This window comes from Coregonus lavaretus, assembly GCF_964263955.1.
Source record: "Coregonus lavaretus genome assembly, chromosome: 5".
Classification (NCBI taxonomy): domain Eukaryota; kingdom Metazoa; phylum Chordata; class Actinopteri; order Salmoniformes; family Salmonidae; genus Coregonus; species Coregonus lavaretus.
This window is the reverse complement of record NC_139992.1, coordinates 25,785,664-25,810,769: the sequence shown is the minus strand read 5'-3', so window position 1 is coordinate 25,810,769 and position 25,106 is coordinate 25,785,664. Positions and strand designations below refer to the sequence as shown.

The 25,106-nt window shown below is 45.2% G+C and overlaps 1 protein-coding gene across 1 annotated transcript; it reads left to right on the top strand.

The window, feature by feature from the left end:
* On the top strand, positions 1 to 24,311 carry LOC311129075 (gap junction alpha-5 protein-like; the record flags this gene model as incomplete). Its single annotated transcript, XM_084161345.1, has 2 exons — positions 1 to 300; positions 23,139 to 24,311. The coding sequence occupies exon 2, from the start codon at positions 23,169 to 23,171 to the stop codon at positions 24,309 to 24,311; it is 1,143 nt and encodes a 380-aa protein (XP_084017471.1). The 5' UTR covers positions 1 to 300; positions 23,139 to 23,168.
* Positions 24,312 to 25,106: the final 795 nt, after the last annotated feature.

Genomic DNA, 25,106 nt, shown 5'->3' with positions numbered 1-25,106 from the left:
GGTCCCATCTCCAATCATCCCACCGGATCACCACTCCTCTACGGCCCGGTCCCATCTCCACTCATCCCACCAGGTCACCACTCCTCTACGGCCCGGTCCCATCTCCACTCATCCCACCAGGTCACCACTCCTCTACGGCCCGGTCCCATCTCCAATCATCCCACCAGGTCACCACTCCTCTACAACCCGGTCCCATCCGCCCTCCACCACTCCATCAGTCTGAGGGGAAGACCCTTATGGGAAGCAGCTAGGACCCTCTTCCTCAGCACTGACAGCCATCACCATCTGCAGCAAGAACAGGTAATTTACCACCACATCACCCTCGATGGGACGCACAAACATAGGAAGGGCACTTCAAAGTAGATCAGGAAACTTGTGGAAATGGATCAGTCGTAATTAGTCCCTTTTCATAGGTGCACTCAGGGCTATCAGGACTCACACAGCTGTCACTCACTGAGTGTGTGTGAGGGTTTTATAGAGGTATTCTATTAACATCTGTCTCTTGTATTCATACTATATAGTTGCTGTGCCACTAAAGCATCATACCCAGTGTCTCTGTTTGTTACTAGTTGAGACAGAGCATTGACAGGGCGCTGGTCCATAGCAGTGAGGTATCTGTCACAGAGAAGAGTGTAGGGACGATTTATAGGGGTTATAGTGTGTGTTAGTCTCACTCTCTCGCTCAACACTGACTCAGCCAGCCAGCAGCTCCAGAGACAAATATATTTTAACAAACGACTCCACTGTTCCACTGTCTAAGATAACATGGGTCTCTTAGAGCAGTAGATGTCCTTATATTAACAAATGTTTCTTTCATGAAGGTTATTCATACAGCTACAACACCATTTTAAATCTACAATAATTTACAAGACAACGACAAGTCATCAGATTGGATGGCTTGACATAAGATTGCATGCATGAAATATCAAAACATGATCATTAACAAATACAAAACATTCACCAATTCGGCATTAAATGAGATGAGATGACAGATATGTACATTTTTCATCTCTTTGTTTACCTATAGACGCATAGTCTCATGACCATGGCTGGATCTAGCCTTTTGGGGACCCTAAGTGAGATTTGGTTGGCCAAAAATGTTTAGTGGCCTCCCTTTTGATGGAGGAGAGAAAATGTTATGTTTTAAAGTTTATTTCCTGCAGTTCTACACATTTTGCCATTACTTATTTTAATGACATTTGAGTGAGAGTGACTAACCAAATCAATAGGGGACCCCTTCAGGTCAGGGCCCCTGGGCAGCCAGACAGAGATGGGCGATCTTCACTTCCTATCATTTCTAAACACAAGACAGAGAAAACAGACACTGACCATGAGCATGCATTGCGGTGCAGCTAGAAATAGGGATTCTATTGATAAGAAAGACTGTTATAACATTGATGCTAACCTTTTGCACAAACATCCGATGGTCTGACACACCCCTGTTTACTAGAAGAACCTTTGAAAAGTGAAGAGATAACTACAGGAAACATCAAGACACCTGGTCTCTGTTCTGCATGCTACTGATTATCACCTCACTCTCTACCTCTTCCTCTGAAATAAACTAGTGACATGAAAATATGAAATCCAATTTGATAATCCTGATAACCACAGTAAATATGAATTTACTTCCCGAAGGCAAAGCATACAGCAACTCAACTTTATAATTAAACTATAATTATATGTAATACCTGCAATGAAAATGTTATGTTAAAACTAAACTTTAATGCAGGTACTATACTTGATAATCAAACATCAATAGTCTTCCCCTCCGGCAACAGGCTGGTGTCTGGGCTGAGCGACCCAGTGTAACACTGTGCAGTTAAAACAATAGCTCATAACAGGGCTGTGGGTCTGTGTACAGTTAGTGGCAGATGAGAAGGCAGACCTCCATGTAAGGTAGCAGATGATTTGGCTAGCTGCGTGGTGTCTGGTGGGGTGAGACGGTGACTGATATATGGCTCCCCAGTCCTCAGGGCCTGCTGGTGGCTCCCCAGTCCTCAGGGCCTGCTGGTGGCTCGCTGCTCTATAAGTAGCTTTCGTGTGGCAGGTGACTAACCCACTCTGTATTTTAGGAAGTATTTCTCCCCCGTCTCCCGCTGCCTTCCCCCAACTCACCCAGGGGGTCTATCCCCACCCCACCCCTACCCCTCCATGGCTAAACTAAGTCGGTTAATAGTCAATGTGTTTAGTGAGGAGGGCCATTCAGACCTCAAACAGTTAATGTCTCATATACACTCATTGGCCAGTTTATTAGATACACCCATCTAGTACCGGGTCGGACCCCCCTTTGCCTCCAGAACAGCCTGAATTCTTCGGGGCATGGAAACGTTGCTCAATTGGTATCAAGGGACCTAACGTGTGCAAGGAAAATATTCCCTACACCACCGACACCAACCTGTACCTTTGACACCAGACAGAATGGATCCATGGACTCATGCTGCTTACGCCAAATCCTGACTCTGCCATCAGCATGACGCAACAGGAACCAGGATTTGTCGGACCAGGAGATTTTTTCCATTCCTCAATTGTCCAGTGTTGGTGATCGCGTGCCCACTGGAGGCACTTCTTCTTGTTTTTAGCTGATAGGAGTGGAACCCGGTGTGGTCATCTACTGCAATAGTCCATCCGTGAGAAGGACCGATGAGTTGTGCGTTCTGAGATGTCGTTCTGCACACCACTGTTGTACTGCGCTGTTATTTGCCTGTTTGTGGCCCGCCTGTTAGATTGCATGATTCTTGCCATTCTCCTTCGACCTTCATCAATGGCTGTTTTCACCGACAGGACTGCCGCTGACTAGATGTTTTTTGTTTGTCGCATCATTCTCGGTAAACCCTAGACACTGTCATTTCTGAGATACTGGAACCGGCGCGCCTGGCGCCGACCATCAAACCACGCTCAAAGTCACTTAGGTCACTCGTTTTTGCCCATTTTAATGTTTAATCGAACAGTAACTGAATGCCTCGATGCATGTCTGCCTGCTTTATATAGCAAGCTACGAAACATTTTCGTGAACATGGTGTACCTAATAAACTGTGTATATGTACTGTATATCGGCCTGTGTATGTTTTGGTGCTTGGTCACATGCAAGTTCAAAAGACAGGGCCAGTCTTTGTCTAGGTACCAATATGTCTGCTGTCTCTGAGGAGGTATTTCAAGCTAGTGCATGCCGACTTTTTCTGTTTCTCCTTTGTCTTTATTTATTCCCCTCTTTCTCTCCATTCATACCTTTTTTTCTCTCATGTTTCAGGCCACCTACTAAACAACTGTGGAGTGTTTTTGTCAGATAAAAGGCCCACCTGGCATCCATGTTAAAACCAAAACAACGCTTGTGCACCTGCCTTATGTCAGGGTTGGTGTCGCATCCTTACCCAACCTCTTTGTTCTCCAATGGTACACCAAGCAGTGTGCTGGGACTTCATAGAGAGAGGTGGGAGGAGGGGGATTTTATGTTTTCTTAATATGTCTCTGAAGTTGTGCCACTGTTGCTAAGCTGTCACTGCACAGTATATGCAAGCGGGACTGTTATTGGTGAGGATATTTTGTTGTCCCCCACGATGAAATCGGGGAGGGGACTGTGGATTTGTCTCTGTCTGTTAGTAAGTTAGTACGTTTGTTCGTACTTTAGTCACACACGATATCTCAGACAGCACTAGCCCGATTTTGACGAAACTTGGGTGAATGATGCATCTTGCCATAAAGATCTGCCATAAGAAAAATTACACTAATTGGCACTATAACAAGAGATTGAAAATGCAAACTTTGAAAGGTCATGCGCCTCACCCCGTTTGACCTAAAATCATGAAATTCGGTACATAGGTCCCTCTCCTCACAAGGAACAGATTTGCCATAAGGTTGGCCCCGATGGATTTTCTGTCATTTTAATTTTGTGAAAAACTCTTAAAACGCTACTCTCAAGGCACCGAAAGACCGATCTGCACAAAACTTGATGTGGCATCAATGGACAAAGTTCTCTCAATGCAATATTTTCCAGACAAGTACCTAAAACAACATGGCCACTATTGAGCAATAAACACTCACGTGGGCATGGTCTGGCACATATATGCATATATATCAGTCAAGGATATTGGTATTGTGACAAAATTTGGTACACAGGTTGCAAACACTGTCAAGACTCAACATATGCAAGAACATTCATATCGACCTCACGGTGGTTCTATAACGGGCACATGTTTATATCTCTTGATCTGTTCGACTCAGAGTGATGAAATTTGGCACACATGCTCAGGGATATGAGTCTAGCTTAACCAATGCAATACCTCAGAAACCACTGGCCTGATTTTGACGAAACTTGGGTGAATGATTTGTGTTGCCATAGAGATCCGGCATTTACTAAATTACACTGATTGTTCAAACGGGGGCACTAGAGCAATCAACTGTTTGTACATTTGTCACACACGATCTCAGACACCACTGGCCCAATTTTTACGAATCTTGCCATAGAGATCATTTACAAAATTACACTTATTGGCCCAAGTAGGGCGCTGCATCATTTGTTGGGGACGGCATGTTTACTGTTGTCTTGTTATAAAGTGCAGTTGGCAGAGGCTTGTATGAATTGATTTAAAATGCAAACTGTGCCATACGGTGGCATGGTATGTTTTGTTTCTACAGTTGTTTAGACAGACCTTAAAAATCCAGGTCAAGGACCATGTCTGCCACCTTAAACAGGCACATACAGTGGGGGAAAAAAGTATTTAGTCAGCCACCAATTGTGCAAGTTCTCCCACTTAAAAAGATGAGAGAGGCCTGTAATTACCATCATAGGTACACGTCAACTATGACAGACAAATTGAGAATTTTCTTTCCAGAAAATCACATTGTAGGATTTTTTATGAATTTATTAGCAAATTATGGTGGAAAATAAGTATTTGGTCACCTACAAACAAGCAAGATTTCTGGCTCTCACAGACCTGTAACTTCTTCTTTAAGAGGCTCCTCTGTCCTCCACTCATTACCTGTATTAATGGCACCTGTTTGAACTTGTTATCAGTATAAAAGACACATGTCCACAACCTCAAAGAGTCACACTCCAAACTCCACTATGGCCAAGAACAAAGAGCTGTCAAAGGACACCAGAAACAAAATTGTAGACCTACACCAGGCTGGGAAGACTGAATCTGCAATAGGTAAGCAGCTTGGTTTGAAGAAATCAACTGTGGGAGCAATTATTAGGAAATGGAAGACATACAAGACCACTGATAATCTCCCTAGATCTGGGGCTCCACACAAGATCTCACCCCGTGGGGTCAAAATGATCACAAGAACGGTGAGCAAAAATCCCAGAACCACACGGGGGGACCTAGTGAATGACCTGCAGAGAGCTGGGACCAAAGTAACAAAGCCTACCATCAGTAACACACTACGCCGCCAGGGACTCAAATCCTGCAGTGCCAGACGTGTCCCCCTGCTTAAGCCAGTACATGTCCAGGCCCGTCTGAAGTTTGCTAGAGTGCATTTGGATGATCCAGAAGAGGATTGGGAGAATGTCATATGGTCAGATGAAACCAAAATAGAACTTTTTGGTAAAAACTCAACTCATCGTGTTTGGAGGACAAAGAATGCAGAGTTGCATCCAAAGAACACCATACCTACTGTGAAGCATGGGGGTGGAAACATCATGCTTTGGGGCTGTTTTTCTGCAAAGGGACCAGGACGACTGATCCGTGTAAAGGAAAGAATGAATGGGGCATGTATCGTGAGATTTTGAGTGAAAACCTACTTCCATCAGCAAGGGCATTGAAGATGAAATGTGGCTGGGTCTTTCAGCATGACAATGATCCCAAACACACCGCCCGGGCAACGAAGGAGTGGCTTCGTAAGAAGCATTTCAAGGTCCTGGAGTGGCCTAGACAGTCTCCAGATCTCAACCCCATAGAAAATCTTTGGAAGGAGTTGAAAGTCTGTGTTGCCCAGCGACAGCCCCAAAACATCACTGCTCTAGAGGAGATCTGCATGGAGGAATGGGCCAAAATACCAGCAACAGTGTGTGAAAACCTTGTGAAGACTTACAGAAAACGTTTGACCTGTGTCATTGCCAACAAAGGGTATATAACAAAGTATTGAGAAACTTTTGTTATTGACCAAATACTTATTTTCCACCATAATTTGCAAATAAATTCATTAAAAATCCTACAATGTGATTTTCTGGATTTTTCTTTCTCATTTTGTCTGTCATAGTTGACGTGTACCTATGATGAAAATTACAGGCCTCTCTCATCTTTTTAAGTGGGAGAACTTGCACAATTGGTGGCTGACTAAATACTTTTTTCTCCACTGTACGGTAACATAGACACAGGACATTGCACTCCTCTGTTTCCCAACCAGACATAGGGTATACCACCTGACAAAGTTTACCCTTTTAGCCATACATAATGGCACTAATACGTAGTTTATGCATTAGGCATATCACTTCTTCACTATGACTTAAAGAGTTTCATCTAAACACAGCATGGCCTGGAATCTCTCAGTGTAAACTTATGGCTCTTACTCTAAGTGACTGTCTGAATCTTTTGAAGATCCTGTGGTAAAGTCATAGTCATATATATATATATATATATATATATATATATATATATATATATATACAGTACCAGTCAAAAGTTTGGACACAGCTACTCATTCAATGGTTTTTCTTTATTTTTACTATTTTCTACATTGTAGAATAATAGTGAAGACATCAAAACTATGAAATAACACATATGGAATCATGTAGTAACCAAAAAAGCATTAAACAAAAACAAAGTAGCCACTTGCCTTGATGACAGCTTTGCACACTCTTGGCATTCTCTCAACCAGCTTCATGAGGTAGTCACCTGGAATGCATTTCAATTAACAGGTGTGCCTTGCTAATAGTTAATTTGTGGAATTTCTTTCCTTCTTAATGCGTTTGAGCAAATCAGTTGTGTCGTGACAAGGTAGAGGTGGTATACAGAAGATAGCTCTATTTGGTAAAAGATCAAGTCCATATTATGGCAAGAGATCAAATAAGCAAAGAGAAACAACAGTCCATAATAACTTAAAGATTTTGAATAAATTGAATAAACCTGTTTTCGCTTTGTCATTATGGTGTATTGTGTGTAGAATTATGAGGATTTTTTATTTTTTATAATTATGCTGTAACGTAACAAAATGTGGAAAAAGTGAAGGGGTCTGAATAGTTTCCGAATGCACTGTATATACTGTGTATATATATATAAATATACAGTGCCTTCAGAAAGTATTCATACCCCTTGACTTATTCCACATTTTGTTCTGTTACAGCCTGAATTCAAAATGGCTTAAATTGATTTTTTTGTCTCACCCATCTACACACAATATGCCATAATTACAAAGTGCAAACATGTTTTTAGAAATGTTTGCAAATTTATTGAAATTTAAATACAGAAATATCTCATTTACATCAGTTACATCTCATTTACACCCCTGAGTCCATGCGTTTTATAATCATCTTAGGCAGCAATTACAGCTGTGTCTTTCTGGGTAAGTCTCTAAGAGCTTTGCACACCTGGATTGTACAATATTTGCACATTATTCTTTTTTTAATTCTTCAACCTCTGTCAAGTTGGTTGTTGATCATTGCTAGACAGCCATTTTCAAGTCTTGCCATAGATTTTCAAGCCGATTTAAGTCAAAACTGTAACTAGGCCACTCAGGAACATTCATTGTCGTCTTAATAATCAACTCCAGTGTATATTTTGCCTTGTGTTTTAGGTTATTGTCCTGCTGAAAGGTGAATCCATCACCCAGTGTCTGGTGGAAAGCAGACTGAGTCAGGTTTTCCTCAATGATTTTGCCTGTGCTTAGCTCCATTCCGTTTATGTTTTATCCTGAAAAACTCCCCAGTCCTTAATGATCACAAGCATACCCATAACATGAGTCAGCCACCACTATGCTTGAACATATGGAGAGTGGTTCTCAGTAATGTGTTTTATTGGATTTGCTCCAAACATAACACTTTGCATTCATGAAAAAAAAGTGAATTGCTTTGCCACATTTCTTGCAGTATTTGCATGTTTTGGAATTTAAAAAAATCTGTGCAGGCATCCTTCTTTTCACTCTGTCATTTAGGTTAGTATTGTGGAGTAACTACAATGTTGTTGATCCATCCTCAGTTTTCTCCTATCACAGCCATTAAATTCTGTAACTGTTTTAAAGTCACAATTGGCCTCATGATGAAATCCCTGAGCGGTTTCCTTCCTCTCTGGCAACTGAGTTAGGAAGGATGCCTGTCTCCCGAGTGGCGCAGTGGTCTAAGGCACTGCATCGCAGTGCTAGCTGTGCCACTAGAGATCCTGGTTCGAATCCAGGCTCTGCTGTAGCTGGCTGTGACCGGGAGACCCATGGGGCGGCGCACAATTGGCCCAGCGTCGTCCAGGGTAGGGGAGGGAATGGCCGGTAGGGATGTAGCTCAGTTGGTAGAGCATGGCGTTTGCAACGCCAGGGTTGTGGGTTCGATTCCCACGGGGGGCCAGTATGAAAAATATAATGTATGCACTCACTAACTGTAAGTCGCTCTGGATAAGAGTGTCTGCTAAATGACTAAAATGTAAAACATTTAATGACTGGGTGATTGATACACTATCCAAGTGTAATTGATAACTTCACCATGCTCAAAGGGTTATTCAATGTCTGTATTTTATTTATTTATACCTATCTACCAATAGGTGCCCTTCTTTGCGAAGCTTTGGAAAACCTCCCTGGTCTTTGTGGTTGAATCTGTGTTTGAAATTCACTGCTCGACTGAGGGACCTTACAGATAATTGTGGGGTACAGAGATGAGGTTGTCATTCAAAGAGAATGTTAAACACTATTTTTGCACACAGAGTCCATGCAACTTATTATGTGACTTGGTAGACCTTTCCTGCAGTCAAATGACCAAATCGCCCTCTAGTGGCATCATGGGTGGAATGTTATTAATCTTTTTCATAATTTCATAATTAATCAACATATTATTATTATTTTTGCTGAAAATCCGTTGTTTCTATGTCAAACGGTTTTGTTATATTTCAGTGTTCTGTGATGTATAGATAGTGTAATATTGGGACGCAAACTCAAAATGAAATACATTTCAACTCTATATCTGACATGGTACAGGTGTCTTCTTTATGTTAAGGCCATAACCATGTGTGTGAGGTGTATACTTTCGTTTCAAAGTAGATTTGTTTAAGACAACCAATAAACACTGTTTGATTTAGCCCACTGCAGTAAAAAGGGTAAGATAACTTTTACTCCTGAACTTATTTAGGCTTGCCATAACAAAGGGCTAGAATATTTATTTACTCAAGACATTTCAGCTTTTCAGTTTTTATTAATTAGTAAAAAATTCTAAACACATAATTTCACTTTGACATTATGGGGTATTGTGTGTAGGCCAGTGATACAAAATGTTAAATTCAGGCTGTAACACAACAAAATGTGGAAAAGGTCAAGGGGTATGAATACTATCTGAAGGCATAGTATTTTATATATTGTTGTCCTCTATGGGGACAGAGAGGGTGCGCGTCACTCATCAGACCAGGCCGCCAGTGGAGCGTGGAGTTCTGCTGGTTGGCTACTGCGTAGCAACCTAGCGGTGCCAAAAGCCCTGGTCTACCCTAGAAAGCCTATGAAAATTACGATTACCAGAACAGCCCAAAAATATATATATATATTTTGACCTTTAAAATTGGTTTATTATGATCAAGTTCAATCCCCACAGTGAATTATTTTAAAGATCGCTACAAATCAAGATATTTCATTAAATAGTGATCATTCTGACTACTACATTTGTCATCATACAGGACCACGTGCTGACACAGACGAATCACGACCGGTAGACTGAGTTGACTCTCTCAGGCATGATGAAAACGTCTACATCGACCATGATCCTTTGCTAGTTACGGCCACTTTCACCATGATCCTTAGCGATTTTTTTGGTGGCATTCAGCAATATGGCGCGCTTCAAATTCATGCGCCATCAGGAGTTTTCCCTAGGAATACGTCGATGACGTCAGTGCAATCACTATCTACTGGTTTTAATGTCTATGGGTCAGACTAGTGATGAGAGCAGTAAATGGACAATGTGTAAATCAACCCTGACCCCTGTTGTTCCTGTCTGGTGGATACATGGAGAGGAGGGAGAAATTGGGGTTGGGATTATGGTGAGGGAGGTGGGAGAGGGGGTTGTGATGGGAAGGGGTTGGAAAGGGGATAGAGGGGTTAATGTTTTGGAGCAAGACTGATTTCTCTCAAGTCTGTGTAAAGTTTATCTTTTACTTTTCAGTGTGAGGCAATAATTTTCTGCAGAAACTCAGGATAGTTCTACATAGATATGTAGTCTCATATAGTTCAATAAGGTAGACTGTCCAGTTCTGATACTACTCTTGCGGCAGTCTACTATAGATACCTGTGGCTACCTAAGCAAAGCTCCTTGTAGATAGTTCATCCTTTATCCAGTCTTCAATGCTTGAGGTTGTGGGTTAGGGTTTTCAAATGAGTCATCACTTGTTAAATGGCAATGGTTAAGGCAGAAAAAAGTCATACAGTCAGCGTTTTACAAGACAGCTATAAGTTGTAGAGATCAGTCCCATGAATGGAGTGGTGGATCTCCAGCTGGAAAATCACTAACTGCCCTCTAAGGCAATGCTTTGAGCCCAGGCAGAGGAGGGGAGGGGAGGGGAGGGGAGAGGAGAGGAGAGGAGAGGAGAGGAGAGGAGAGGAGAGGAGAGGAGAGGAGAGGAGAGGAGAGGAGAGGAGAGGAGAGGAGAGGAGGGGAGGGGAGAGGCATCGGACAGGATTTATTATTGTTGTGTTGCTGCCTGCCCTGCCTTGCGTGGAGAGAACACACTTCATTCATTCCGGTGGCTTTGTCAGCCCTGCTGCTGCTGCTATTGGGTCTGTACCTGCCCTGAATTAGAACACCAGTCACCACCCCACACTAGTGATGCAGTTTGCTAGCCGTGTCATCTCTATGGACTATAGCCTGGTTGCCCTGCAGCCCAGGTCTAGTCAATGTCCATGTATGTATAGACTACTGTAAATACTACTACAGTCGTGGTCAAAATATTTGAGAATGACACACATACTAATTTTCACAAGGTCTGCTGCCTCAGTCTTGATGATGGCAATTTGCATATACTCCAGAATGTCATGAAGAGTGATCAGATGAATTGCAATTAATTGCAAAGTCCCTCTTTGCCATGAAAATGAACTTAATCCCAAAAAACATTTCCACTGCATTTCAGCCCTGCCACAAAAGGACCAGCTGACATCATGTCAGTGATTCTCTCGTTAACACAGGTGAGAGTGTTGACGAGGACAAGGCTGGAGATCACTCTGTCATGCTGATTGAGTTAGAATAACAGACTGGAAGCTTTAAAAGGAGGGTGGTGCTTGAAATCATTGTTCTTCCTCTGTTAATCATGGTTACCTGCAAGAAAACACGTGCCGCCATCATTGCTTTGCACAAAAAGGGCTTCACAGGCAAGGATATTGCTGCTAGTAAGATTGCACCTAAATCAACCATTTATCGGATCATCAAGAACTTCAAGGAGAGAGGTTCAATTGTTGTGAAGAAGGCGTCAGGACGCCCAAGAAAGTCCAGCAAGCGCCAGGACCGTCTCCTAAAGTTGATTCAGTTGCGGGATCGGGGCACCACCAGTGCAGAGCTTGCTCAGGAATGGCAGCAGGCAGGTGTGAGTGCATCTGCACGCACAGTGAGGCGAATACTTTTGGAGGATGGCCTGGTGTCAAGAAGGGCAGCGAGGAAGCCACTTCTCTCCAGGAAAAACATCAGGGACAGACTGTTTCTGAAAAAGGTACAGGGATTGGACTGCTGAGGACTGGGGTAAAGTCATTTTCTCTGATGAATCCCCTTTCCGATTGTTTGGGGCATCCGGAAAACACCTTGTCCGGAGAAGACAAGGTGAGCGCTACCATCAGTCCTGTGTCATGCCAACAGTAAAGCATCCTGAGACCATTCATGTGTGGGGTTGCTTCTCAGCCAAGGGAGTGGGCTCACTCACAATTTTGCCTAAGAACACAGCCATGAATAAAGAATTGTACCAACACATCCTCCGAGAGCAACTTCTCCCAACCATCCAAGAACAGTTTGGTGACGACCAATGCCTTTTCCAGCATGATGGAGCACCTTGCCATAAGGCAAAAGTGATAACTAAGTGGCTCGGGGAACAAAACATCGACATTTTGGGTCCATGGCGAGGAAACTCCCCAGACCTTAATCCCATTGAGAACTTGTGGTCGATCCTCAAGAGGCGGGTGGACAAACAAAAACCCACAAATTCTGACAAACTCCAAGCACTGATTATGTAAGAATGGGCTGCCATCAGTCAGGATGTGGCCCAGAAGTTAATTGACAGCATGCCAGGGCGGATTGCAGAGGTCTTGAAAAATAAGGGTCAACACTGCAAATATTGACTCTTTGCATAAACTTAATGTAATTGTCAATAAAAGCCTTTGACACGTATGGAATGCTTGTAATTATACTTCAGTATACCATAGTAACATCTGACAAAAATATCTCATAACACTGAAGCAGTGAACTTTGTGAAGACCAATACTTGTGTCATTCTCAAAACTTTTGACCACGACTGTACACTGAACCACAGGTTGTCCATATCACTCGGTGTGTCCTTGTTATTTGCTGATGTTCTGGGTTCCTGATCCATTCTCTATCTATAGGCTACTCCACTACAGGCCCCTATGGTATGAGTTCAGGCATTACACCCACTTTTCCAAACCTCTCTAGCTCTGTGTTTACAGTATGTTCACTAAATGTAGTCCAACCTCACTCAATGCAAAGTGTGTAGGCCTACTGTCCAACCCCAACCCCCATGTCTAAACATACAGGATACTCTCGCTCTCTTTTTGATAACAATAACTCTCTCTATAGACTACAATACAGACCCCAGACTCTCTCTATGCCAACGCAGCCTATGGTTTCATTTGCCTATCCTCTCTCAAATCAAATCAAAGTTTATTGGTCACGTACACAGATTTACAGGTTTTATGGCAGGTGCAGCGAAATACTTATCTTACTAGCTCCAACAGTTCAGTATAATGCCAGGGAATACAATAAAAAATACACCAATAATCAACAACAAAAAATCAAGACATAACAATCCAAGTTACAGTTAGTAAACAACAGTATATAAAACAGAATATGAGGTCACCAGTGTTCAATGACTCTGTATACTGTACATTGGGCATTAGTCTCAATGTGTAGGGCTGAGTATCAGGCAGGTAGCCGGCTAGTGATGGCTATTCAACAGTCTGATAGCCTGGTGATAGAAGCAGTTTCTCAGTCTCTCAGTCCCAGCTCTGATGCACCTGTACTGTCTCTGTCTGCTAGATGGTAGCGGAGTGAACAGACCGTGGCTCGGGTGGCTGAGGTTCTTAATGATCTTCTTGGCCTTCCTTTGACACCGAGCGCTGTAAATGTCCTGGAGGGCAGGCAGTGTGCCCCCGGTGATGCATTGGGCTGACTGCATCACTCTCTGGAGATCCATGCTGTCAAGGGCGGTGCAGTTGCTGTACCAGGCGGTGATGCAGCCCGACAGAATGCTCTCAATGGTGCATCTGTAGAAGTTTGTGAGGGTCTTAGGGGCCATGCCAAATTTATTTGGCCGCTTGAGGTTGAAGAGGCGTTGTTTTATTTTTTTTTTTTTATTTTTTCACCTTTATTTAACCAGGTAAGCCAGTTGAGAACAAGTTCTCATTTACAACTGCGACCTGGCCAAGATAAAGCAAAGCAGTGCGATTAAAAACAAAAACAGAGAGTTACATATGGGATAAACAAAACGCACAGTCAATAACACAATAGAAAATCTATATACAGTGTATGCAAATGTAGTAAGTTATGGAGGTAAGGCAATAAATAGGCCATAGTGCAAAATAATTACAATTTAGTATTAACACTGGAGTGATAGATGTTCAGAAGATGATGTGCAAATAGAGATACTGGGATGCAAATGAGCAAAATAAATTACAATATAAATAACAATATGGGGATGAGGTAGTTGGGTGGGCTAATTACAGATGGGCTGTGTAGAGGTGCAGTGATCGGTAAGCTGCTCTGACAACTGATGCTTAAAGATGGTGAGGGAGATAAGTGTCTCCAGCTTCAGAGATTTTTGCAGAATGTTCCAGTCATTTGCAGCAGAGAACTGGAAGGAATGGCGGCCAAAGTAGGTGTTGGCTTTGGGGATGACCAGTGAGATATACCTGCTGGAACGCATACTACTGGTGGGTGTTGCTATGGTGACCAATGAGCTAAGATAAGGCGTGGATTTGCCTAGAAGTGATTTATAGATGTCCTGGAGCCAGTGGGTTTGGCGACGAATATGTAGTGAGGGCCAGCCAATGAGAGCGTACAGGTCACAATGATGGGTAGTATATGGGGCTTTGGTGACAAAACGGATGGCACTGTGATAGACTACATCCAACTAGCTAAGTAGAGTGTTGGAAGCTATTTTGTAAATGACATCGCCAAAGTCAAGGATCGGTAGGATAGTCAGTATTACGAGGGCATGTTTAGCAGCATGAGTGAAGGAGGCTTTGTTGCGAAATAGGATTGGAGATGCTTAATGTGAGTCTTCCGATTCTAGATTTAACTTGGATTGGAGATGCTTAATGTGAGTCTGGAAGGAGAGTTTACGGTCTAACCAGACACCTAGGTATTTGTAGTTGTCCACATATTCTAAGTCAGACCCGCCGAGAGTAGTGATTCTAGTCGGGCGGGTGGGTGCAAGCAGCGTTCGATTGAAGAGCATGCATTTTGTTTTACTAGCGTTTAAGAGCAGTTGGAGGCCACGGAAGGAGTGTTGTATGGCATTGAAGCTCGTTTGGAGGTTTGTTAACGCAGTGTCCAATGAAGGGCCAGATGTATACAAAATTGTGTCGTCTGTGTAGAGGTGGATCTGAGAGTCACCAGTAGCAAGAGCGACATCATTGATATACACAGAGAATAGAGTCGGCCCCGGAATTTAACCCTGTGGCACCCCATAGAGACTGCCAGAGGTCCAGACAACAGGCCCTCCGATTTGACACATTGAACTCTATCTGAGAAGTAGTTGGTGAACCAGGCGAGGCAGTCATTTGAGAAACCAAGGCTATTTAGTCTGCCAATAAGAATGCGGCAATATAGGTCTGTAACAGTTTGGATCTAGACTGTCACCCCCTTTGAAGAGGGGGATTACCGCGGCAGCTTTCCAATCTCTGGGGATCTCAGACGATATGAAAGAGAGGTTGAACAGGCTAGTAATAGGGGTTGCGACAATTTTGGCGGCTAATTTTAGAAAGAAAGGGTCCAGATCGTCTAGCCCAGCTGATTTGTAGGGGTCCAGATTTTGCAGTTCTTTCAGGACATCAGCTATCTGAATTTGGGTGAAGGAGAAGCGGGGGGGGGGGGGGGGGGGGGTGCATGGGCAAGTTGCAGCGTAGGGTGCAGAGCTGGTGGCCGGGGTGGTGGTAGCCAGATGGAAAGCATGGCCAGCCGTAGCAAAATGCTTATTGAAATTCTCAATTATCGTAGATTTATCGGTGGTGACAGTGTTTCCTAGCCTCAGTGCAGTGGGTTTAGATTGTAGGACGGCCGGGGTGTTAAGCATATCCCAGTTTAGGTAACCAAGCAGTACGAACTCTGAGGATAGATGAGGGGCAAGCAATTCACATATGGTGTCCAGGGCACAACTGGGGGCTGAGGGGGGTCTGTAGCAAGCGGCAATAGTGAGAGACTTATTTCTGGAAAGGTGGTGCCTTCCTCATCCCGGTGTCTGTGTTGTGGGACCATTTCAGGTCCTCAGTGATACGCACGTCAAGGAACTTGAAACTTTTGACCCTCTCCACTGCGGCCCTGTTGATATGGATGGGGGCATGCTCCCTCTTCGGTCTCCTGTATGTAGTCCACGATCAGCTCCTTCGTTTTTTTTATGTTGAGGGAGAGGTTATTTTCCTGGCACCACTCCGCCAGGGCTCTAAACCTTGTCGTTGTTGGTAATCAGGCCTACCACTGTCATGTCGTCTGCAAACTTGATGATTGAGTTGGAGACGTGCATGGCCACGCAGTCATGGGTGAACAGGGAGTACAAGATGGGGCTGAGCACACACCCCTGTGTGGACCCCGTGTTGAGGATCAGCGTGGTGGAGGTGTTGTTGCCTACCTTCACCACCTGGGGACGGCCCGTCAGGAAGTCCAGGACCCAGTTGCACAGAGCGGGCTTCAGACCCAGGGCTCCGAGCTTAATGATGAGCTTGGAGGGTACTATGGTGTTGAAGGCTGAGCTGTAGTCTATGAACAGCATTCTTACTACACTAAAAATTATGTGGACACCCCTTCAAATTTGTGGATTTGGCTATTTCAGCCACACCCATTGCTGTCAGGCATATAAAATCGAGCACACAGCCATGCAATCTCCATCGACAAACATTGGCAGTCGAATGGCTCGTACCAAAGCTCGTACTTTCAACGTCGCACCGTCATAGGATGCCACCTTTCCAACAAGTCAGTTCGTCAAATTTCTGCCCTGCTAGAGCTGCCCCGGTCAACTGTAAGTGCTGTTATTGGGAAGTGAAAATGTCTAGGAGCAACAACGGCTCAGCTGCGAAGTGGTAGGCCACACAAGCTCACAAAACGGGACTGCCGAGTGCTGAAGCACGTAGCGCGTAAAAATTGTCTGTCCTCGGTTGCACTACCGAGTTCCAAACTACCTCTGGAAGCAACAGCAGCACAATAACTGTTCGTTGGGAGCTTCATGAAATCGGTTTCCATGTCCGAACATCCACACACAAGCCTAAGATCACCATGTGCAATGCCAAGCGTCGGTTGGGGTGGTGTAAAGCTCACTGCCATTGGACTCTGGAGCAGTGGAAGCACGTTCTCTGGAGTGATCAATCACGCTTCAACATCTGGCAGTCCGACAGACGAATCTGGGTTTGGCGCATGCCAGGAGAACGCTACCTGCCCGAATGCATAGTGCAAACTGTAAAGTTTGGTGGAGGAGGAATAATGGTCTGGGCCTGTTTTTCATGGTTCGGGCTAGGCCCCTTAGTTCCAGTGAAGGGAAAGCTTAACACTACAGCATACAATTACATTCTAGATGATTCTGTGCTTCCAACTTTGTGGCAATAGTTTGGGGAAGGCCCTTTCCTGTTTCAGCATGACAATGCCCCCGTGCACAAAGCGAGGTCCATACAGAAATGGTTTGTCGAGATCAGTGTGGAAGATCTTGACTGGCCTGCACAGAGCCCTGACCTCAACCCCTTCGAACACCTTTGGGATGAATTGAAATGCAGACTACGAGCCAGACCTAATCGCCCAACATCAGTGCCCGACCTCACTAATGCTCTTGTGGCTGAATGGAAGCAAGTCCCTGCAGCAATGTTCCAAAATCTAGTGGAAAGCCTTCCCAGAAGAGTGGCTGTTACAGCAGCAAAGGGGGGACCAACTCCATATTAATGCCCATGATTTTAGAATTGAGGTGTTCGACGAGCAGGTGTCCACATACATGTAGTGTAGGTATTTCTCTTTGGGATGGGATAGGGCAGTGTGCAGTGCGAAGGCGATTGTGTCATCTGTGGATCTATTGGGGCTGTATGCAAATTGCATTTGGTCTAGGATGTCGGGTAAGGTGGAGGTGATATGATCCTTAACTAGCCTCTCAAAGCACTTCATGATGACAGAAGTGAGTGCTACGGGGTGATAGTGGGGACAGCAGACTGGGGTAGGGAGAGATTGAATATGTCCGTAAACACTCCAGCTAGCTGGTCTGCGCATGCTCTGAGGACGCGGCTAGGGATGCCGTCTGGGCCGGCAGCCTTGCGAGGGTTAACACGCTTAAATGTCTTACATCGGCCACAGAGAACGAGAGCTCACAGTCCTTGGTAGCGGTGTTGTTCCGCGTCGGCGTCACTGTGTTTTCCACAAAGCGGGCGAAGAAGGTGTTTAACTTATCCGGTAGCAAGACATCGGTGTCCGTGACGTGGCTGGTTTTCCCTTTGTAATCCGTGATTGTCGAGTCCCTGCCACGTGTCTTAGCCGTTGAATTGCGACTCCACTTTGTCTCTGTACTGACATATTGCCTGTTTGATTGCCTTACGGAGGACATAACTGGACTATTTGTACTCGACCATATAGTTTTGCACGAATACTGCCATTTGTTCCACGGTTTTTGGTTTGGATAGGTTTTAATCGTCATGGTGGGAACAACATCCCCTATACACTTCCTGATGAACTCAGTCACCGTGTCAGTGTGTACATCAATGATATTCTCAGAGGCAACCCAGAACATATCCCAGTCCGTGTGATTTAAAACAATCTTGAAGCATGGATTCCAATTGGTCAGATTACGATTGGTCAGTATCGCAATACTAAGAGGTATCGTGGCAAGGAAACAACACATGAAGCGGACTGAATTTCCTGAGGAAAACAGTCCTAATGTTGGAAACAAGCAGCCTTATGTTGTCACCCAGAATTATGTTTATTTTCTAAGTTGTAGCACACAACATTTTACATAAAGTAGGTTTTTAAAGGACCAAAGAGTTTAGTCTGCTTTGTGTTTTCTTTTTTGCCATGGAAAATCAGGTATCATAGTATCGCGATACTGGTATCGTGACAACCCTAGTTGTTGCCTACCCTCACTAACTGGGGTTGGCCCATTAGGAAGTGTAGGACCCAGTTGCACAGGGAGGAATTCAGACCCAAGGCCGTGAGCTTATTGACGAACTTGGAGGGCACTATTGTGTTGAAAGCAGAGCTGTAGTTGATGAACAGCATTCTCACATAGGTATTCCTCTTGTCCAGGTGGGATAGGGCAGTGTGCAGTGCAACAGCGATTGCCTCATCCGTGGATCTGTTGGGGCAGTATGCAAATTGTAATGGATCTAGGGTGTCAGGCAAGGTGGAGGTGCTATGGTCCTTGACTAGCCTCTCAAAGCACTTCATGATGACAGAGGTGAGTGCTACAGGGCGATAGTCATTTAGTTCAGTTACATTAGCTTGCTTGGGTACAGGAACAATGGTGGACATCTTGAAGCAAGTGGGGTCAACAGACTGGGATAGGGAGAGGTTGAATATATCTGTAAACACTCCAGCCAGCGGGTCTGCGCATGCACTGAGGACGCGGCTTGGGATGCAGTCCGGGCCCGCAGCCTTGCGAGGGTTAAAACGTTCTACTCACGTTGGCTACAGAGATTGGGGCTGGTTTTCCCTTTATAATCCATGATCATCTGTAGTCCCTACCACATCTGTCTCGTGTCTGAGCCATTGAATTGCGACTCCACTTTGTCCCTGTAATGTCGTTTTGCCTCTTTGATTGACTTATGGAGGTCATAGCTGGTCTGTTTGTACTAGTCCATGTTCCCAGTCACCTTACTGTGGCTAAATGCGGTGGCAGTCCTGTAGCATGGATTCCAATCAGACCAATGTTGAACAGTCCTTACCACGGGTGCGTCCTTCTGTAATGTCCCCTGTGCTCTGATCAATGCCAGAGACATATCTGAGTGGTGTGCTATGCCCGGTGTGCGCAATGTTAGATACCTCATAGCCAAAGTGTCCATTTCTCAGAGACAGATATTATAAACCAATATGACAGCTATGACGGTGTACAGATTATCCATGGTGCTACCAGTGGGTACAGTGTATTACAGTAAATCCCTATTTATTACTGGGCACCCAGGAATGGAATAGAACAATCTCAGATGTGACGGCAAAGATGGGCAGCTACCAAGTGGTTACGTGTACATCAGGACAAATCACTGGAAATTCTGTTGAAGTAATGACACATATGCAAGACTGTTGTTGTTTTTGTTATTTAACATATTTTTCCAGGGGCAGAAAGGGCACAACTCCTCTCCACCTCCACCCTTCCTCCTTTTCCTTTATTTTTCAACAATATCAAATTAGGCCTCTTCCCAACTAGGAGTTCTTAAATTCCATGCTCTATAATTGCTTGCAAAGTAATTTTATTAATTGAGTTCAGAGATTAGTCATTGTTAGACTATATTACATGGATTTTTATAGCGCCATGGGGTCCTTTCAAAAATCAGTGCCAGAACATGCCTTTTTACATCCAACTGTCATCAAAGCTTTGGGTAGCGATCAGATAACGTGTGTACAGCGAGCCACAAAGAACTGAGGAGTAGCCAGCCTAGACTAGAGGAAGGGAGTGAGGGAGGGCCTTCACAATGGCAGGAGGTAGGAGTTAAAACAGTCGTTTTCCTACCAGACTGGTCTGACAAAAGGGTTTCCTCACCTGTTTACAACACAACCTGTTGGCTGTGTAACCTGGCTGGCCAACAATACAATATTAGTACCAATATGAGGCCAGACGTTTACATACAGTAGTGTTGTGTTTAGTTAGTCAACACAAGTTATGGTATGTTCAGATGAACCTTGCTCAAAGTGGTGAGGTCATCATTCTGTGTGTAAAGTGACTATGCATGAATAATAAACAGAAAGTAGCAGCAGCCTGTGTGAAGGAATGTGAATGTTTGTGTGTGTGGCGTCAATATGCATGTGTGTGTGTTGGAGTGTCAGTGTAGTGTGTGTGTGTGTGTGTGTGTGGTTAGTCAGTGATTGAGCCTGTGCAAGTGAGTCAGTGCAAAAAATAAGAATAGATAAGAATAAAATAAGGGGGTCAATGCAAATAGTCCGGGTAACCATTTGTTTAACTGTTCAGCAGTCTTATGGCTTGGGGGGTAGAATCTCGTTAAGGAGCCTTTTGGTCCCAGACTTGGCTCTCCGGTACCGTTTGCCATGCATAGCAGAGAGAACAGTCTATTTTTAGGGCCTTCCTCTGACACCGCCTGGTGCAGAGGTCCAGGATGGCAGGGAGCTCGGCCCCTGTGATGTATTGGGCCGTACGCACTACCCTCTGTAGCGCCTTGCGGTCGGATGCCGAGCAGTTGCCATACCAAGTGGTGATGCAACCAGTCAGAATGCTCTTGATGGTGCAGCTGTATAACTTTTTGAGGATCTGAGGACCCATGCCAAATCTTTTCAGCCTCCTGAGGGTGAATAGGCGTTGTCGTGCCCTCTTCACGACAGTGTTGGTGTGTTTGGACCATGATAGGTCCTTAGTGATGTCGACACCAAGGAACATGAAGCTCTCTACCTTCTCCACTACAGTCCCGTCGATGTGAATAGGGGCGTGCTCGGCCCTCCTTTTCCTGTAGTCCACGATCAGCTCCTTTGTGTTGCTCATGTTGAGAGAGAGGTTGTTGTCCTGGCACCACACTGCTAGGTCTCTGACCTCCTCCCTATAGGCTGTCTCATCGCCGTCGGTGATCAGGCCTATCACCGTCGTGTTGTCAGCAAACTTAATGATGGTGTTGGAGTCGTGCGTGGCCACGCATTCGTGGGTGAACAGGGAGTACTGGAGGGGACTAAGCATGCACCCCCATGTTGAGGGTCAGCGTGGCTGAGGTGTTGTTGCCTACCCTTGTCAGGAAGTCCAGGATCCAGTTGCAGAGGGAGGTATTCAGTCACAGGGTCCTTAGCTGAGCTGTAGCCAATTAACAGCATTCTCATGTAGGTGTTCCTTTTGTCCAGGTTGGAAAGGGCAGTGTGGACTGCAATAGAGATTGCGTCATCTGTGGATCTTTCGGGGCGCTATGCGAATTGGAGTGGGTCTAGGGTTTCTGGGATAATGGTGTTTTTTTGTTGTTGTTCCCAGGCAGAGTTGGCATGGTCGCTCAGAGGGATGAGAGGTAGAAGCAGGAGCACGGGGGTACAGACCCGTCACGGGAGCAGTAATTAGTCTGTCAGTCTGTCTGGATACACACACACACAGGCTATGTCGTGGTGGGAACGGAATCTTAGCTACGCTGAGAATTGGAACAGAGCGGATATCTCCATCGGTTGCAGAGGGCTGAGCGGTCTCAGTCTATGTCTCCTTTCCTCAACTTCCTGTTCTTATTCTCAGAGGAAGCAATCCCAAACAACATGATTTCCTAAAGAAAGCCACTCAAAAGGGACCTCTCTCTTAAGGGTTCTAATTTGGCCAACTCTAGAGCGAGAGATGTACTACCAAACCTCTTATGGTCGTATGTGTGTGTGTGTGTTGGAGGGGGGAGGGGGGTTGTAGGCCGTCTTTGTTTTCACCTGTTTAATATTTGTAGTAAAATGTAGATCAGTTCACTTAGTGAGTACTTCGTGATACCAGTCTGAGGCTGAAATACTGGAATAACCTCTGACTGCTCATTCTCTGCCGTCATTCTTTCTGCTCTAACTCGTTTCTTATTAGTCACTCATTGCCACCCTAAATCGTACTCTGGGTATATATTTACACAATTCTCATTACTGTCTCTCTGATGTGTCCTGTTGAGGACTGATGGATTGGTTTAACCCTTCGATGATTTGGATGTTTATGACACCCATGAAGCTGTCTGCTGAGATGCCTTATAGGGGCATTAGATACAACAAACTCTCACTCATATTGCGGCCAGGGGGCAACGGCACACACTCTGATACAAATCACAGGAGGAGTGGAACGGAGAGACAAAAGTGTAGAGAGAGTGAACATCAAAGGCGTCAATTAACCGGTACAAACATGGTGACCAATGACCGTTGCTGTGCTCTGGACAATATGGAGGAGATTAATGAGATTGTAGAGTTAGGTCAGGGGCACATCATTCCATTATATTTGTACCATTAGGGGCCACTAGCTCCTAGCCTTGTCCTGCCCTATGGCCCCTCACCCTTTCTGTCTGGTTATAATGTGTCAGTGTCAGGAATAGTAATACAAACATCTAACTGCTGTATATCATTTCTCAGAAACAACCTCACTATTTACTTTGAAATGCCCTTAAATATACAGTATGTTTGTGTGTGTCGTGGGAAAAGATTCCATCTCAGGCATTTGTGTCGTGTCCAGTCTCCAGGCCAATCACAGGCTATTTATACGTGCATACCATGCCACACGCACACACTGGTCATTTTATCACCAGGATAATGGAGAGTCTCTAGGCTGTCATGGTTTATCATAATATACATTGTTTCTCCATTCTTTTCTCTCCCTATTTTCTTTCTTCTTCACTCCCTATCTTTCTATCTTTTCTCCATTCTCTCCCTTTACCCTCACCCTGCCCCTATCTCTTTCTCTCTCCCTCTTCTCCTCTCTCAGATGTGTGCCAGTGACCAGTGAGCAGTAGTGATGGGGGACTGGAGTCTCCTGGGGAACTTCCTGGAGGAGGTTCAGGAACATTCCACGTCAGTGGGGAAGGTGTGGCTCACTGTCCTCTTCATCTTCAGGATCCTGGTGCTGGGCACGGCCGCAGAGTCCTCCTGGGGAGACGAGCAGAGTGACTTCCTGTGCGACACCCAGCAGCCCGGTTGTACCAACGTCTGTTATGACCAGGCGTTTCCTATCGCACACATCCGCTACTGGGTCCTACAGATCATCTTCGTATCCACACCGTCACTGATCTACATGGGCCACGCCATGCACATAGTGCGGAGGGATGAGAAACAAAGGAGGAGGGAGCAGGAGAAGATGGAGGAGAGAGGAGAGGGGGGGAGTGTATCAGGGGAGAAGGCGTACCTCCAGCAGAGGGATTGTGGGAAGGTGCTGCAGGCATCAGGGCAGGTTCGTCTGCGGGGAGCACTGTTATCCACATACATTCTGAGCATTCTGATCCGCACAGTGATGGAGGTGACCTTCATCGTGGTCCAATACATGATCTATGGAGTCTTCCTCAGGGCTCTGTACCATTGCAAGGCCTGGCCCTGCCCCAACCCAGTCAACTGCTACATGTCCAGGCCCACAGAGAAGAACGTGTTCATCGTCTTCATGCTGGTGGTGTCTGGTGTCTCCCTACTCCTCTCTGTGGTTGAGCTCTACCACCTGGCCTACAGGCGTATCAGGAAGTGCAAGCGCAACCACGCCGCCCTCAAAAACCACACCCATAACGCTGTGGCCATCGTCGTCACCAGGGACCCCGACACCCCGCCCAATCACAACTCCCCGGGCTGCAGCCCTCCCCCTGACTTCAGCCAGTGCCTGGCATCGTCGGGGACGATGACCCCCATGAACCCCATGCCTTCTCACCCCTTCAACAACAGGATGGCACACCAGCAGAACTCCATCAACATGGCCACTGAGCGCCATCATTCCCATGACGACCTGGAAGGGGAGGGAGGATTCCTGAGAATGAGCTACACCCAGATGCCAGGGGAGATGGACAACGGGTGCTCCGCACCATCCCTGCTGCACGCCAGCTACCTGAAAGACAAACGCCGCTTCAGCAAGACCAGCGGCACCAGCAGCCGGGTCCGACCAGATGACTTGGCCGTGTAGAACCAGACAGACAGAGAGTGACAGAGAGGAGCTGAGAAAGAGAGGAGGGAGCAGACAGGACTTTCAGACACAGCAGGAGAGAGGCCCTTCCTAGAGGAGAGTGGAGCAGGCTGGGTCTATAGACCCAGAGACAGAAGTGGAGCAGGTAATACAGACTGGGGCTAAAGATGGATGTGTTAGCAAACTCCAAGTGGATCCATTCAGAAGGCACCAGGCTGGCCATACAAACCCAGGAGCAGCAGCCCAAAACTGGGGAAACTGTGGAGGATTGTCTACAGCTCCAAGAGCACCACAGGAATAGAGACCTTGGGGTCTGTAAGCTCACTGGGAGTGGGTCGAGTGGATCTTGAGAGCTTCCGCATATTGGACTGAGCTTTAAGACTGTGACCGTTGGGAGAACTGATGGTTTTTGTTAGAGCAATAAGTAGCTGGCCAAGCTTGAAACATGGACATGATAACTGTGATAAAATATTGATCTTGATGCAAAAGAGACACCTTTTATATCACAATTCGGGAAAAGCCTTGAAATAACAGATAATTACACATTGTATGTTTTTATGTTTTATAGAGCAGAGAATTACAGTAGCTATTTCTTTAAAGTCTGAGAATATTATACATTAAACTTGCATATTTAGTGTGCCAAAATCTGTCCCACAGTCTATCTAGCTGCTGATTATAATAACACAAACATGTACATGCTTGCAAATGGAAACACACACACACAGAGACGCGTACACACACAAACACACACACACACACACACTGCTGTCAGAGGAGGAAAAAACCTATATTCAG